At 43.8% G+C, this 17,297-nt stretch overlaps 1 protein-coding gene across 5 annotated transcripts in view; it reads right to left on the bottom strand.

The window, feature by feature from the left end:
• Positions 1-17,297, bottom strand: part of dlc1 (DLC1 Rho GTPase activating protein) — an 85,096-nt gene that overhangs the window by 8,642 nt on the left and 59,157 nt on the right. For 4 of the 5 annotated variants that reach the window (XM_069530748.1, XM_069530747.1, XM_069530749.1 and 1 more), the window contains 5 exons: positions 8,747-8,818; positions 7,137-7,218; positions 5,921-5,984; positions 1,816-3,500; positions 1,048-1,227 (listed from right to left, as the gene is read on the bottom strand). In XM_069530748.1, the coding sequence (XP_069386849.1) occupies positions 1,048-1,227; positions 1,816-3,500; positions 5,921-5,984; positions 7,137-7,218; positions 8,747-8,818 (2,083 nt within the window). Of the gene's footprint in view, positions 1-1,047; positions 1,228-1,815; positions 3,501-5,920; positions 5,985-7,136; positions 7,219-8,746; positions 8,819-15,151; positions 15,433-17,297 lie in introns of those variants that run through there. The other variant, XM_069530751.1, reaches the window with a different exon arrangement.

Here is a 17,297-nt window from a genome sequence, read left to right as displayed (position 1 = left end):
AGCAGAGAGACGCTATGTGCGGCGCCGGACAAGCTCGTCTTTGTGAGAGCCGTTCACAAGACTCACACAGCTTCTCAGAACCACACTTTGGGAAAAATGGAAAAGGAGCGTATTATGATTCCGGAATTCTGATTATGTGTGGGCCTCCAGCGGCCAACAAGCAGCCTCTGTATTTCAATGAGCCACAGCCTGTTAAAAGTCATAATAAATTCTATTCCTGTCCAGAGATGACCTTCGGTAGCAACGATCTGATTGTTCACTTTTCTTTTTCTCGTCTGACATTTTAAAGTGGTGTACAAATTCTGGGTCACAGTTTTTTCTCAAACTGTGTTACACCGACATTTTGAATGAAGAATATCCTGTGATATGGTTGCTAGTATATTTATTCAGATTTTTGTTCTGGGCTGCTCTATCAAATAACCTATATATGGGAATCTAGCCAATATTTGAGTTAAAAAATGCAGGATAACAATACAGATAAAAAGCGAAAGAAGAAAGTCTGGAGCAAATGCAAAATCTCAAAATCAGATACAAAAACAAATAGGACATTGGCGGTCATTACATAATGACAGCCAGCATATAAATATGAGGTGAGGCTAATTCTAATACAACATAAGTGGTAGAGAGACAGTATTGGTCAAGTGATAATTGCTGAGAGCAGATCTTTCCAGCCTCCAGCTCTGGTAACGCAATGCGTGTGAACTGCCATTATTGCCCCGTTGAGAAAAAGACAATGTACGCCCCTTCCCAGCAATTACGGGGCTGGGAAAAGAATGTGAAACCCAACCTCTGTGGACAGACTTCACCGCACTATACCACAACCTGCAGATGGAAGGGATTGGGAGAGTGGTGGCATGGAGGGGTAGTAATTGGATTACTGAATGGATAAATTCAAGGGCATCACTTATGAGGAACATTTGGCAAGGCACAAAATTCACTTTACATTAAAAACAAGTTTGAAAATCAGTGTATGTATATAAACATCCTCAGAACATATAGTCTTTATTTCCCTTATATAAGCCTTCCATTTTCCTCTGGTCCACTCACCAGCTGAAGCCGTGTTTGTTTGTCGGGGTGTGTTTCTCCAGCAGAGCGGTGAGCTGCAGCAGGGAGAGCTTCTGGAGCAGGTTCATCTGTAACACAGACTGGCAGCTAATTTGGAGCTGGGCGGAGGCCAAACTGGGCCGATGGGAGTTCTGGAAGCTCGGCCAGCGGAGTTTCTGTGGCCTGGAGATCGAAGAAAGAGAAGGAGATGCAAATTCAGGCGTGTCACTCCTGGGATCTGCATCATGCTTAACTGTACACAACACAAAGAATAACACATGGCCACACAAAGTATTTGTAGTTGTAGGTGCCAAGAGATCAGTTTAGGGATTAGAGGGATTTATGTACACATCAATCAAGAGATTGTCTAAAGAACTAAAATCCCAAACACCCCCTGTAAATGTAATTCTGTCTGTGGATTCCTGAAGGAACAGAAACTGTTCCCGTGGAGACTAAGCTGCATTCCAGAGTATTTCAGCAACATTACGTAAGGAAAGACATCTCAGCATGTCCCCCTGTTATCCTTTGCTGTCACTTTCACTTGTTGGTATTTCTATTGTTTTTTAGAGCTTTTCGTGCACCAAGGTTAAGTTTGGCAGGGACTTTAACAGACAGAAGGAGAGCAGCTGTTTGGGTGACTCTCTCATAAAGGATTAGTTAACCTAAATAACAGAGTTAAATAGAAACATTTTCTACAAAAGAAATTGTTATAATATACTATTTTGAACAAACTGCCTTAATAACTAGAGAGTTTTCATTTTCTTCACTAACCTGCTGCTTCGAGTTAGAGATGCTCCAACACCAGAATCTCTTCTTTCTCTCATCCCTTCCTCTCCATCGCCCAGAGGGTTTCCTGTGCTGTCTTGGTCGCTTCCGTTCTCCGTCTCTTCCAGTCGGTTCTGCAAAGGAGAAGACGGGCATGGGGAGGCAGAGTCTAGTGCTGAGTCTGAGTCTCCTTCCTCCTCTTCATCTTCCTCCTCTTCATCCTCTTCACCGGCCACAGCCTCTGACCAGGCGTTAAAGCGCTGCAGGCCACCGACATGTTGTAGCGCCTCCACCAGTTTCTGTTCATCCCCTTCTTCCTCCTCTCCCTCCTCTTCTCTCTCAGTGTAGGGAACATTGTCATAAAAACTGAGCCGGCTGTCGACGGAGCCCGAAGACCCCCGATGCTGGCGCCTACTTTGCCGTCCCCTGAGGACCACAGAGTTTCCATTATCATTCCCATTGTTATTGTGGGAACTCCCGTCTTGCAGGGCTTTGGGGAAAGTCCCAGGCTTGTGACCTTCTGGTAAGTAGAAGAAGATCATGCCATCCTCCTCCTCCTCCTCCTCTTCTTCTTCCTCCACATGTCTGATATTGCCACGAACACTGAAGTTGTTCCTGCGGTTCTGCTCATCAACTGTCATACCATTGCTAGCTTGGCAGGGGATGGGTGTGGTAGATTTGGATGGCGGTGTCGACTGGCGATCTGAAGCTGGTTGGAGAATGCTGAAAGGATCAAACCCCTCCAAATACATCCCTCCTCTCTTACTGGACCCTGCTGCGGTGCTGTGGCTGCGAGCGCGGGTCACAGGGCTCGGCGTGCTCACTGCACTACCACTGCTGGCTTCTGATTGGCTGCTTCCTGTACTCCCAGTGCTGCCGTTGCTGGCCTGAGTGGAGTAGGAGACAGAGCGATTCCGGTTAAGTGTCATGGTCTGAGTGGGATTGCGGTGGTGATTGAGGTTCTGGTTGAGGTTGATACTGGAGATGTCCACACAGTTGAGCCTTCTCAACTTGTCATCATCTAGACCCTCTTTGATGACAGGGCCACTGATCTCAATCTTCCCTCCACTGGTGCTGGCCTTCTTCTTCCTCTTGGATGAGGTGCCACTGCGCAGCCGTAGACTCTCCATCCTCTTTAAGAAGCTCTTAGCTCGTGAGCGTGTGCTTTTGCCACTTCCCCCTCCTCTGTCGAGACTCCCTCCGAGTCCTCCTATCCCTGTTTTCATGTCAAACGTGAACTGTCCAAGTGTCTCCAGGGGCGATGGGGGCAACCCATCAGACAAAGAGTCTTCATTGGCGCATCCTGACCCGCCTGTGCCTGAGGAAGAGCACATGCTGGCTACAGAGCTGGCACGAGTGGCACCAGCAGGTACAGCCTCATTCATCAAGGTGGCGCCGTGGCCTTTCTCTTCTCCTCCTCCTCCACTCCCACTGCTGTGGATGGAGCCCACTTCAGGCTGCTCACTGAGGTCGGTCAGCACACTCTCCGAACTGTGACCTTCACGTAGGTGACCTTCACGCTTGCCCTTCTGGGATACTTGGTCCATGGGGAATGATGGTGCCTGTGTGGCATCTGTAGACAGTGAGGAAAAAACCTCCAGTTCCTCCATGCGGGACCAGCGCTTGCTGTCCCTCTGGAAGGTCCAGCGGCCACTGATGGCACACGGTTCGTCCTCATCAGAGTCCTCACTCTAGATAGGGGAGAAGGAGGGGATAAAGAGGACGGAGAAAAAGACATAGCAAGAAGAAGAGGAAAAAGGAAAGGGAATGGGAGGGAGAGGAGAATATTATGCACTGCTACATTTTCCACTTATTTTTCAACATTCCTCACATTGATCCAGGAAACTTTTTGGAGTTATAGTTTTAATTGTAAAATAACTGAAATATGTTAATACAAGATGGCAGTCAAATGCCTTCACAACCAAGGAACTGTTGCACACAAGAAAACTTGAATAAGGACTTTTGTTTTGCATGACAAGATTTTAAACTGGGGTCAGACACCCCCCCCCCCCCCCCAGTTTAGTTAAACTATTTCAGGCCCTGGAGGGAGTTCAGGAAATTCCATTATGACCCCCATAGCTCTCAATGCAGTCGGCCAGACTGGGGTCACCCCCCACTACCCACCACCCTACAGTCAATCCATGATAGTGACATCCAACCTCTGTCTCAGACACACACACGCACATGTTTGTACTTCTATCTTAGGGAGGACACTCAAGGACATAATGCATTCACAAGCTCCTTACCCTAACCCATACTAAATGCCTAACTCTAAACCTCATCCTAACCCTGACCTAAACCTAATTCTAACCCTAATTACTAAACTAAAACCAAGTCTATACTCTCAAACAGCCCACTGAAAATGTGAGGACAGGTCAAAACGTCCTCACATTCCAGAAATGTCCTCACTCTGTAGGGTCTATGCTTTAAATGGTCCTCACAAAGATATAAGAACAAACACACTGGGCTGTGAGACCCCAGAAGAAGCGTCTTCACAGTTACTGATCACTGGAGAAATAGCCCATAAAACACGACCACAGGCCACATTTTAACCACCCCCTTCTCTTCACCTTTCTAAATCTCTACTTATGATCCAAACTCACAAAACTTTCTTCTAGCCATCAAAATACAAACTGAACTGTGAGGGGTTGCAACCATCAGGGGACAGGAAATTAGCACTTTGAGCGAAGAATTCCAATTGAAAAAATTATCAAATCTACAAAATCTATGTTCACTCTTTGTGTACTAAAGTTCAATTTCCACTGCTCACATGGGCTCCAAATACAGGCGACATTATTTATATGTTTTTCGGTGGAAATGATGTAATTTCACAAAAAACAGTGTGATCTAACCATGCTACACACAGGGCTTTTGTTGAAAGCAAAGAAGAGCCAATTGTATTTTGGTGACATTTTGGACACCAGTGTGGTTCGTTTCTTCAGTTATGTCAGTTGGAATGTGAGATAACCATAGTGTGCTGTTTGTTGTTCATTGAGACGACTGTTTCTCAACTTATCTTATCCTTAAATCATCAAACCACTTTTAGGCATTCACTGCAATGGTTTGAATGTCACAAGGAGTCTGCAGAATGAAAACTATTTATAATCACAATAAGACAGATAGAACAGAAAGAATGACAGAGAGGGAAATTGAGATCTAAGAGAGAGGGAATGTTAAGACACGAGGAGATCAATGCATTCCTAAGCTGTCTAAGGGTGACGGGGTGGGGTGATGGTGGCAAAAAACCTCTTTGACTGCTCTACTCCTCTATGTTGACTCCTAAAATGAAAGGTGACACAGAGAGGGTCATCCCAATGAATACCACCACACACGGAACAAGGATGTTACTATGTAGTGCTTCAGGCAATTAGACAATTAAGGTTAATTTGAGAGAAAAGGAGAACAAACTGACAGTGTATTAATGATAGACAGATTATGCTGTTGTTCGATTAATGGGCCAATATCTGGCATTATAAGATATTTGCATTATACGTTGGCCTTTGGTGCCTCTGCTCTCTAAATATCAGCCACTGAAAACCCCATATTGGTCGATGACTGACAGTGTATATTCCAGTTTACTTAAAATATGTATAAAACTGGAACATCCCAGAGTTATCTGTTTTTCAAGATGATAAAACCCATTCAAGGCAGCTGGTTTCCTTATTAGAGAAATCTAAGAACGTGATTTTGGAGGGAGCCAACTGCAACACACTAACAAACCATGAAGAACCTAATCATGGTTGGTTCATTCTGCAAGAGTGCTACAAATGCAGCTCACTAATTCCCTTTATAGTGAGCCACAAGTATGAGGAAGTATTTGAGAAAAAAGGGGAGCATGCCTCGAGTAGGGGGAGGTCCTGGTGGATGCAACCCCTTCATTTAGACATTAAAGCTATCCTCCTTCCCCCTAGGCTCCGCACAGCCCACTTGATATAGAAATAAACCCAACAGGTGCCTTCTCATTAAACTAGATGAGAGAAAACACAGGTTTGCCCTGTGGCCAAGAGTGAACTGACGGTTGAGGTGAGGAAATGCAATTGTGGTTAAGGAGACGTGCAAAAAGGGGCTTTTGTGGAAGGAGTGGAGGTCATGTGTATGCATGTGCACTTACTCGTTTTCGTTGTGGTGATATTTCCAGTCTCATCAGAGCACACTTGTTGAGGGTGTTCAGCCTCCTGCACAAACACATATGAAAGCGGTTACATTTAAAATAGGCTTTAAAATAATCAAGCTCCCTGTTTTTCCTTAAAACACAAACCTCTCATTGCCAAGAGGATGTAGAATTAAAGAATGGATGAAACAAGATGAGTAAGAGAAGAAGGGGAGGAGAGAGACAGAGGGGGAGTTTGGGTGCAGCCAGGCTGGCTAATGACCTGCTGAAGGATAATCCTCACATGAGCAGAAAGAGAATGAGAGGGACATGGAAAAGGAGAGAGAGAGAGAGAGAGAGAGAGAGAGAGAGAGAGAGAGAGAGAGAGAGAGAGCACGGAGAATGAAATCTGGCGATGAAAGCTTGGGGGGGGGGGGCAGAAAGCTTATCCCCCCAGCCACCTGGAGAAGGGGAGCAAGGGTTGTGGTGGGGTCCACCCTCTGGAGAGCTGTTAGAGCAGATCATGTAACAATGGAAAGATGAAGGAATGGGAGCCGATGGGAGTGTTGGGGCAGTGCGAAGGGGGTGAGAGGCTGCCAAGAGAGGAGACACTGAGATGATAGCTTCCAGATGTATGGAGGGACACCTGCTGTGGTTTATTACTGGGAGTTGGAATTTGATGATGGAGCCAACTCAATTAAGAAGCCATTAATCTCCTTGTCATATGTAAATTATTATGGTAAGAGCACCAACTACAATGCAAAGCCAGTCTTCTCCAGCATTCCTTAACTTTTCCTGCCCTTGCACTCTCCTATCTAAAACATCACACAAATAAAAGCTCTGAAACCATTAACTTTCTAGTTGTGCTTAGTGTTGAGCATTGCGTGACTGTAAGATCTCGCAGCGCAGAGTAGAACTGAGATATTGCGCTTGCAGGGATGATACAAGAGACTGTAATGACTGAGGAAAACCCTATCAGCCACAGAGAAGGAACAAAATAAAGAGAGACGGTACGTTCATAGAAAAGGAACAGATACAGCGCATGGCTCCAGGGTTCTTATCGTGTCATTCTTTTATCTCATCGCCAATTTCTCAAAAGTATGTGTCCTTTTGAAGTTGTGCCCTCATGGCATGCTTTGGAGGAAAACGAGATAGTAAAGAAGAGAAGGAGGAGGAATAATAAGAAGGGGGTGCATGAGAGAGAAAGTTCAGTGTAAAAGGGTTTGGTGAGTCTCACCTGCAGAGAGCCTCAATCGCATCCCGATCGAGGAAGTCATGGTCTCTGGTGACAGAGGAGATGTCAATGGGGAACAGGGCATCTAAAAAGAAGAGAGAGAGAGTCAGACTAGTGTCGGCAGCTCCCTGCCACTGATTGGATCAGTGTGCACAGATAGAACTTAAGATACAACCCCTATAGTCCCAAAAAACACCCACCCACCCACTCATACACCCACCAGGACCTTCCGTCCCACCTACTGCCCCCCTCCATACAGCCACGATGAAAAGCTAAAAGAGGAAGTAGCATCTTAGCCGACCAAACAAACACAGCTGCAGCTTTCAGAGCTGGCAGGCAGGGGGGATGTGGAGCACAGAGGGAAAGAACAGGGGATTGATTGAAGAATGACAATAGGTGCTCCACCACTGCTCAGAGATCCCACTTCCTTTTCTACTTCTTCTTCATTCTCTCTAGTCCACCTCATTAACAGGATCACTAATTGACTGAGACGCATTATTACTTAAATCTTGCTTATCCTGTTAAGAGCCGTATTCTGGTGGAGAGATGGATGGACAGATACTAAAATATTGTCAGGAATGTGATGGCCCAACCCAAAACAGGATTCTAACTTATTTAAATCCTCGGGGGGACTTTGATGATAACGAAATGCTGCTCAGGGGAGACCAGCCCCTTAACTCTACTGTACTGACTCAGGCTGCTTATCTTTAGTGGGGCAATAACATTGACAGCAGAGACAATAGAGATTGTCCCACAGATACAAGGGAAGGAAATATGTGTCACACATTGGCACAAGTTCCTTCTCCACTGGAGACCGCTGCAAAATGCTGTAAAATCTGCACAGTGATCAATCGTGGTTTGCACTTTTGTGTTGCTGTATAAAAAACAGCCTCATCACCTGTGCAGAGACACAATGAACTTTCCGTTCGAAGAGGAAACCTTTCACAGTTAAGTGGCAACAAGCAATGAGCTGTTGACAATGGTGGCTTAGTCCTGCTGTCATCGTCCTGTAGTTATGTAAGGGCAGCTGGTATGCTCATGGTATGCCTTAGTAGCTATATGGAGTGTAAAGAATGCTTGATGTATTTTGGTGAGTGAGTATTTAAAACTCAAAGGTTGGGCAGAGCGTTCTTTCTCAACTATTTGCCATTGTAAGAAACTTGATTTATGTTTGTTTTAACAAGCTAGTAAAGACCTTTGGTCCCAATAGAGTGACTAAATAAGTTACATTATTGTTAATGTTTGGAATATACCAATGTGTGCTTAGGTTTGCTGTGGTTTTAGTTCAGAGTAAAACGCTGAGAAATAATACACCCATTACTCCTAAGGAATGTATGTGGTGTGTGTGCATGCACAGGCAATAGTGTGACTTAAATACTTTGTGTGCCTAACAAACGTACAGTGTTTTTTTTGCTAGAAACAATCAGCTGTTAAATACCAAAGAGGTGTGGGCTCACAATTAAGATTTTTTTTAACTTGCAAAAATTTGTGCAGCAAAATAATAGCCTGAAGTCACAGCAACCTGGAAAATCTGTCTGATTATGCCATGATTCTTAATCTGACTGGTTTTCCCATAGCGAATGAGCTGATGTTCTTAATAGGGGGGGTCTTACCTTCGTAAAGCTGGGCGTACTGTGGGAACCCTGCGGCCCGGAGCCAGGTACAGGCCTCTTTAGCTTCAATCTCTGCGGATGAGACAAAGTGGAGCATAACAAAGGCATTTAGAAGCTGTGGGAAACACTTCAATCCTTCAGACATTGAATAAAATAAATGGTTACTACACACACATACACGCCTACAGAAAGAAGTCCCAACTAAACTTAAATTAACTTAAACCAAACTTAAGTAAGATTGATCACATACTCTGATACAAAGGCCTCTTGTCACCTAAAAGAGACATAATTTGAAGTTGTTCTCCAAAACTCTGCGAGCAGCTTATCAAATGCAAAGCCTTTGACCCTTTTAGCTATCTTACACTTGGTCACTCTCCTCTCACATGCTTCTAAAGCTTGAGCTCAAACCATCATTCCTTCAAATTGTGTTAACCCCCTCACACGCCAAGTGTGTGCCCATTAAGCTCTTTATCAAGGTACGGCAGAGGTTGTTCGTTGAGCTTTTTACCATATGACACAACAGTTCCCATAAGTATTAATGTGTCACTATATGACTTATTGTTAACGTATTTTTCTGTCTTTGTCTTTTTCTTAAACATTTACTTTGTTATTTTCTTTGAGCTACATAGGATATTTAATGGTTGTACTGCCGTCAATCAGCTTATATTCTTTATGAAGCCAATTAGAAAGGCTAATCAACTGTTATTAGCTTCTGTTAGGGTTTGAACACGGGAATGTGTTTTATGGGAAGGTCCTCTCAGACTTTTTGACCCCATAGATCAGATTTTTGTCCACAAGTGATTTTGCCACAGTCGAACATGTTCACAACACTCCTCCGACACAACAAACTCTTCCATGTCCCTGTTTAAACACAAGGTGTGACATTTGGGCTTGTTATGCTAAGTACTATGCCTGAATGTTGGGGTCCGCTGTGTGTCAGAGGAGCCATAGGGATGGCTCCCAATTATCTGTGAAAGCCCTTTAGATGACATATGCCAAATGGTCACCCACACCCCAGCATCCTCAATTGCTCCATCACCCCTAGAGCCGGCAGTCTGACGACAGAAGACAGACAGAACCTTGTCTCCAGGCCTGGAGGCACTGACTTTACAATGTCTTCTTTAACAGAATGACACCAAGTACAAATGTTGCACAACCTTGAGAAAAACTTGTAAACAAAACCAGTGGAACAAAGGCAGGAAAGGACACTGTTAAACCCTGGATGAAAGTGACAACATGTAGATTGACTGCGAAATACCAGCCCATCCTACTGACAAAAGTTTTTGATGGCTTAAGTTCAGACGAGATAGTTTCAAATACTACAATCCTTGCAGTCAGACATTATGACCCTAACACTGTTATGAAGGGGCTATTTTTGGTTGAGTGTGATTGAGCTTATAGTAACCAGCAATAAAGGGAAGCAGAGTAGTTTCTGTTATTTACAAAGGGGGCAGTTTTGCAGTTCCACCTCATTTCAGGGCTAGAATAAGATCAATGAATTGTTTTTTTTTATTTTAGCTGTAGCTCAAGAAGACAAGAATGAAAGGGAAAAAACAGAACTCGACTTATCTGAACAGCTGAAGGCTTTATAGTATTTTAGTCCATGTGGCAGTAATACAGAGATAAATGGGTTATAAATAAATCTGACATTACCAACATGAAATTGACTTCATATGGACAAAAGATAAAGTATTGGCAGACAGGTCAGAAAAAGATGACTGAAGAAAAGGTTAAAAGGCTCAACAATTCTGTATATGAGCATTTACATACTGACAACAAGCCTAGACGGCAGACCAACCCACTAACAACAAGGTGTGACACAATGAAGCAAGGGTCTCCCCTCTGCTACGGTGGGGGATAAGGACCTGCTGAAAGAGGCAGCATCATCATGAACCCAAGTGTAAAATAACACATTAACGTCAATGTTTTAACACAAAAGTTGGCTCTATTTTTACTAGTGAATAAGAATTGGCATCTCTCCGACACTGTGTCAGTGTATTGAGCCGTGTATTTCTGGAGTGCACCAAGAGGAAAGTAGAAACAGAGGGCTTATTAAAACAACATTCGTAAAAGCAGGCGCTGTGTGATTCTTGTGTTTGCTTGTGTATCTGTGTGTGTGCTCAAGCAAGTCTGTGTGTGCTTGCAGAGACCAACCTCATGTTTAAAGACAAACCACACAGAAGACAGTAAAGCTATTGAAATGCAAAGTAGACATACAAACACATGGTTAGCTTTCCACCCCCAACACCGCCAAAAAAAGGGCAAGGGGATCTAATAAGTGCCTTAAGAGGGAAGATATCCAGTGACACACCCCATTGGGCAAAAAGTGTGTCAAATCTACTTTACAGTGACGTAAAGTGGACAGTGTGCCAAGGAAATAAAATAGGTGAATCAGACTAAATGATATTTGTCACTGCACCACACTGTGTCTTGCAGAGGGAAGCTAGAAAAAATGTCTCTTTTGTTTGGCTGCAGGAAGTGGAAGGGGGAAGAGAGACAAACAACCCCACAACAGAGATACAACACATATACATCTGGAATCAAAAACTATTGGATCAACAAGACAATACAAGAATATCCCAGACATTCTGGTCATAAAAATGTACTCCAACAACACTGCGCCCAATCCTTCACATTTTTTTGTTTGCATTGATAACTTGAGATTCATGAGTGTGTCTTATTTTTTTCTCCTGTCCACCCTCATTCCTCAGCCCTCGCCAGGGAACTACCTCACTTCCTCTTCCTGCTTCCCTTGCAGGAAGAGAGCCGAGCGGCGCTGCAGTGGCTGCCGACCACCCGGCTGTAAGGCCCTGCCTTCGTTTGTTCCTGGCCAGATAATAGGCGGGGGAGGCAGCCAAGACAAACATGGGCTCTTGTGATTGTGTGTACTTACCAAAAGTCCTCAAAGCCACACCGCACCGATGACTTACAGCAAACACTTATGACTTATGACTTTCCCCTCAAGTAGAAAAGAAGAAGTTGATCACCTTGATAATGGTCTACATGTGTCAGGTTGTCTGAAGCACAACAGATTACAAGACGACTTCAAGGTCAACTACAGCAATGAAAATACTAAATGTCCCAGAAAACTATTTATGCTGCATTTAACCACAAATTCCATTTTGTGCAGTGTAATTTCTGGAACTGGAAACATTCCTCTTCATCTTTAGTTTTAACACTGAAGCAATTTAAGAAGAATTACAATAAGTTCAGATATATGTAGTTAGTCTAAAATAAACACAAATCCTAAACTCAGTCAGCCATTTGTCATTTCCACCCCAGAGTCAGGAAAACCATACGCTAACATCAGCATGCAATTACTTAACTACAAATGGAGACCTTCTGTCAGGATATCAACCAAACCTCTTTCCTACTAGATCATCACTGGTTGTGTGGCTGGCTAGGAGACATGCAGATAACAGGTGGGTAGATCATTAAGTGAATCAGACCAGACCATAACTCCTGGTCCTGCTTTGGGAGCCACAGAGGATGTCCGTCAGGCTGAATAGAGGTTGATAAAAGTGAACCTCAACAGCACATTGGTCACTTATCTGAATCTTAACAGACATTTTAATCTGAATGTATTACTTTTACATGGACATAAGTTCAGAGGAATCCACTGTTGGAATGAAAAAGTTAAGCACTAGCTCTGGCTCATATGAATGAGCAAAGTCAACACAGTGAGACTGCTTCTCAGTGGGAAAGAAAGATGAGAGCAACTATATAGATAATATGACAAGAGCCAAGCGGATGCTAATAAACATTTCACATGGATCACGAGTGACTTCCCTCCTGACATTTGTCCAAAGATGAACTGGTGAGCGGCCAATCAGGGTTAGTCTTCACCCACTGGCTGGCAGTTTTTGACTTCTAAAATTATAAATTTTTCTTCTATTTCTTTGCTTTCCCCTTCTCCTGCCCTCTGATCTCTGCTTATTTCAACTGCTCGCCCCTTCTCTTCTCTCCTTTCCTGTGGCAGGAAATTCTCACAATTGCCTGCCGAAGTTTCCCTCCATCACAGGAGGCAGCGGGGTCTAGCTTGGCTGAGTCTGAATGCTCAGCTCCACTGGGAGTTTTTAGCAGCTATAGCAAACAATGGACACGGCTACCCACCTCAAAAGTTTTGCTCCCTACCTGGCAAACAGGAGGTAAAGAGTCTGAATACAGTTATCACATGCGCTGGGTCTTTGAAGTTGGCAGATTGAGAAGAATGCTTGACTAACAACTGTTGTGAATTGAGGTGGCTTATCTGGAATTACACGATCATCGCTGGGTCCCAAGTGTGCCGACTGCAAAACCGCCCAAAGGGCAGGCAGAGAACTCTTATCAACTCCAAGTCTGAGTGGGTCATTCTGAAGGAGCTGCAAAGTGGGTCTAGACAGGTGATGTGATAAACCAGGCCAGACTCTGTGGCTCAATTATAATCTACAACAAGCAACGCTCGGAGTCTGGATGCTGCCAGTGTTTGTCCTTCACCTCGGCGGTGACCAGGACTAACTGTTTGAGGTGCCGAAGTTAAAGAACATGTTTACCAATTGGTTCATGATCTAATACTTTGGGAAACAATTTCACGAATGATCAAAATGTTCTCAACAGCTTGTGTCTGTATGAAAGCATTGAGAACAACTGGAGATAACAGTTTTTTTAATGTATCCAATGTAAAACCCCTCTCGTTCTCTACTGGAATGCACAGACAGACGATAACAGATTTTTTTCCTGATGGGTATCATGTTTTGTGATTTCATGGCTGAGACAGCTGGCTGTTCGCTGAGAAGGCCTGGCTGTTGGCTAACTGAGACGCTGCCATGAATATCGCCATCTGGCTGGCCTCAAGCTATGCCCCCTTGACACACACGCACACACACATAATGAGGTTACAACCATGACCCATTCCAGTTATCTACCACCAGCCGGTGCAGGCACGCATGCACGGACACATATGCATGCAACCACACAGCTGGCCCAAATGGATCATCACAGAGCTAACCTCAGAGTCCTCTGCTCCCTGATGTCATATTTATTCTCACACAGAAGGCCCTGGCCAAGGATCAAGTGACCAGGCCCATTCAAAGCCCCGGGTAACGGCATACCTGCCAGGACCTTCTCCCTCTTGATAGCTATCTGTTCTTCAACAGATCCCAGCACAGCTCTGTACCTTCAACACAGGGAAGGTAAATGAACATGTGTTTCTCCTCACAGGACATGAAGAAACTGCGTGCCAGCTGGATGTAAACCTTTCAGATAAGGCATCGGCTCACTTCCTGCCTAACAAAAAAAGCAGATGAATCATGCTTGTTTATTCACCTCTCCCCCAGCTCTACACACCAACTATATCTATCACGGACTGAAAGAAATTGAGAGAAGGGGAGGTAACCCCTGTATGGGACTTTGTGGAAGTATTGCCACGGTGACATATCTCTAAAATAGTACAACTGACATTACAGCATGATGGCTAGACATCTGAATATCTTTGAGCTAGTTGTTAATGGTTATATGGCTCAACTGAACCCCACTGCAGCTCATGTCTGAGTCAGACCTGGGGCAACTGATAAGGAACCATGTGTTAGTGCAAACAGTTGAAACAGTTAAGACAAAGAGCCAAAGGCCACAAATCAACCTAAGTCTACCATTGCAGGATAGAAAATTGACTTTTATACAGCCACAACACACATCCCCTAAAATTCTCCCTGTTGGCAAAAGGTTGGAAGTCAAGCAAAAGGCTCAGACAGTTAAAACAAACTGAAATGGCCTGAAAAGTGTCACAGACTGGTACAATACCTCGTGTTAATCTTAAAAGACACTAAATACCACTTAGGCAGGACATTACAGTTCACGACCCTGTTTCCACACACCGATCAAAGTTTCATTTAATCCTATTGAAACCTTCGAGGGGGAGCTGTGGTCCGCTACAAAATTGTCCTGCGTCTGTGCGTAAAATTAGATTTTTTACATGAAGAATTGTCTTAAAATCAAGAAAACATTATACATAGGATCGTTGGTAACTTGTGTAAATCACCATCAATATTGAAACAGGATATTCACTAAGTTTGGATCAGTGCTGCAGACATTTGGAGACACGGAGATCTGCGTAAAGCGGTGGAGATTTCTTATCTGACAGCCCGCAGCGTTGCCTGATAAACACGATTTAAAGAATGTTTTACTCGAAGGAAAAATTCAAGCAAACCTCCAGACTCTTGAACACTTAAAATAACTTAGAATAAACACACGGTAAAGTACTAATTATCTCCAGAAGTAAGCTGTGTTTTCTTGGACAAACAGGAAACCGCTTGATTGTATGGGAATGATTTGGCTAGAATTTACGCAGGAAATGACCTTCCCACCACCAGCCACAATTCATTTTCATCGATTTATTTTCTCGTGGTATTGATTGGTTATAGCACTTACGTGTTAATATCATTTTCAATGTCTTGGCTGCGCCCCGGCAGCCTCCGACTGTCCAGTCAGCTCTACTCCGCTGTTGGGGACGAAGCGCGCATGATAAATCCAGAGTAAAAAGAAAAACTCAAAAATGTACAGTCGGTTGCAAGTGTCCTCTGGTTGTTGCACAAGACAGTAAGTCCATGGTTATAATGGGATTTTCAATACCACAGGATTCCGGGATTTCAGACTGACTCCAGCTCTGTGCGCCTCTGAATGAAGCGCTCCACGGCAGCAGGAACGTGAATGGAGACTTGTGTGATTCAGGCTTTAGGAATGGGCTGCTCTGCTGTGGCTCCACCCCCAACCCCTCCGCTGCTTCTCCCCCCTGATAAGGACCTGGAGACACTCAGGTCCACTCCGGGCAAACCCCAGTAGTCCGTAATGTGCAGGAGAAAGTTTTTAACGACTCCAAGACAGATAAAGACAGATCATATTGTGCCTCAGAGCGCGCTGACCATGGCACAAAGCTGCGGTTTTAATTGGTGGTCTGGTGCCCCCTGTTCCTCTCATATGTCTTGTTTCGCCATAATTTTATCTGTTTTCCTTTTTACAACATATTTCACCTACATAAAATCGAAGGTGATTATCTGGCTCCCTGGGACTCCCGCTTTGTTCATTTCACCTCCTGCCTCGTCTTGAGTCTCAACCACCTCCCATATAATAGGCTGCAATCGACTCGGATGCTGGTGCCGGGTTTGCATATCATTTGAAAACAGTGGAGACAACTGAGAGACGCTCTTTTGTGACGCGAGATTAAGTCTGAAAAGCGCAAGTGGCACAGTGAATAGAAAGCTGCTGCAGGTATGGTAATGCCTCTAGCTTTGCCTCATGCTCCTGATGCACGTTCAGCACGCACAGGTCCACTGTGCAATAACAACACATTTTCAGTACTAGAGGGGGAGCAGGTTCGAGGAAGTTATGACGAGAAGCAATTTTTTGGAAATACACTCTGATAAAAATTTTAAACATCTAGAAAAAAGGTAAATGTAAGGATTTTAGGCAGGAATTACAATAAGAAAAGGATACACCCACCTCAATGCTATACAATTGTATTTTTCTGCTTTTTATCTTAAAATCCAAGCTGTAGTTTTGGATATATGATCTAAAATCTAATTTACATAAAGGCATGGTGGTATTTTTGTAGTTAAATGGATATATGTGCCTTGTGATTTAAGAAAACACCTCATATAGTTTTCCTGTTCCCCCCTTTCCTCTTTTAGGGAATATTTCATACACAGTTTTCCCTCTCAATGACCGTCCGTATTTGGCATGAGTTGGCTCTGTGTTATTTCCATGGAAACACACTAACAGGGAAAGAGAGAAGTCACCACGTGGCAGGGAAACACATGAAAACCACAGCTTGCACTGGTGGAGTGGGGGAGAGGATGATGCAGAAAACCCTGGCTGATGTGCAGTCTGGCTTTTGGCTGTTGTGTACCCGCCCCAGCTGACAGAGGAGTCACATGTGATTCACCCAGAAGAGATGCTGCATGCTGCCAACTATCAAACAGAGCAGCATCACGAGTCTTTACAGAGCAGGCATTCATGGGAAGACATTAATCATTTCACATTTTTGCATGCAATTCCTCTGTGTCATCACCCTAGTTATCCCAGTTATATGACCATTGATAACAAATATGGTTTGATTCTGATGCCGTGTTTTAGAGGTCCAGAAAAGAGATACAGGATTTTCATCTGTGTTCTTTATCTGTAATGTACGTGGCAGTACTTAAACCTGTGGCACCATAAAACCCAAACCATGAATTCATTTGAGTAATGGGAGCAACATATATGACAAATTGTTTAAGGGGTTTACTAAGGAAGTTAAACATCTCTGGTATCTGACTCAAACTAATGCCGCTATATACTTCTGTGTATAGAGTTGGGCATATAAATACAAAGACATAGAAGCTGACAATTGTTTTTAGTTGTAATAACAATGCTTTACGGTTTTCTCTGTTTCTTAATTTCACCAAGTCTCTTATTTTTACACATACTTCACATCTGGAGGGGCACAAACAGAAGCAAAGCCAATAACAACAAAACCCAAAGTTCAACACAAGCAGCACAAGTCAAATTTGGATGTTTAGCTACCAGTAAGTAAAGCATA

This window comes from Paralichthys olivaceus, chromosome 8 (genome assembly GCF_024713975.1).
Source record: "Paralichthys olivaceus isolate ysfri-2021 chromosome 8, ASM2471397v2, whole genome shotgun sequence".
Lineage (NCBI taxonomy): Eukaryota > Metazoa > Chordata > Actinopteri > Pleuronectiformes > Paralichthyidae > Paralichthys > Paralichthys olivaceus.
Note: the sequence above shows the minus strand (reverse complement) of the source record. Positions and strands in the feature narration are given on the sequence as shown.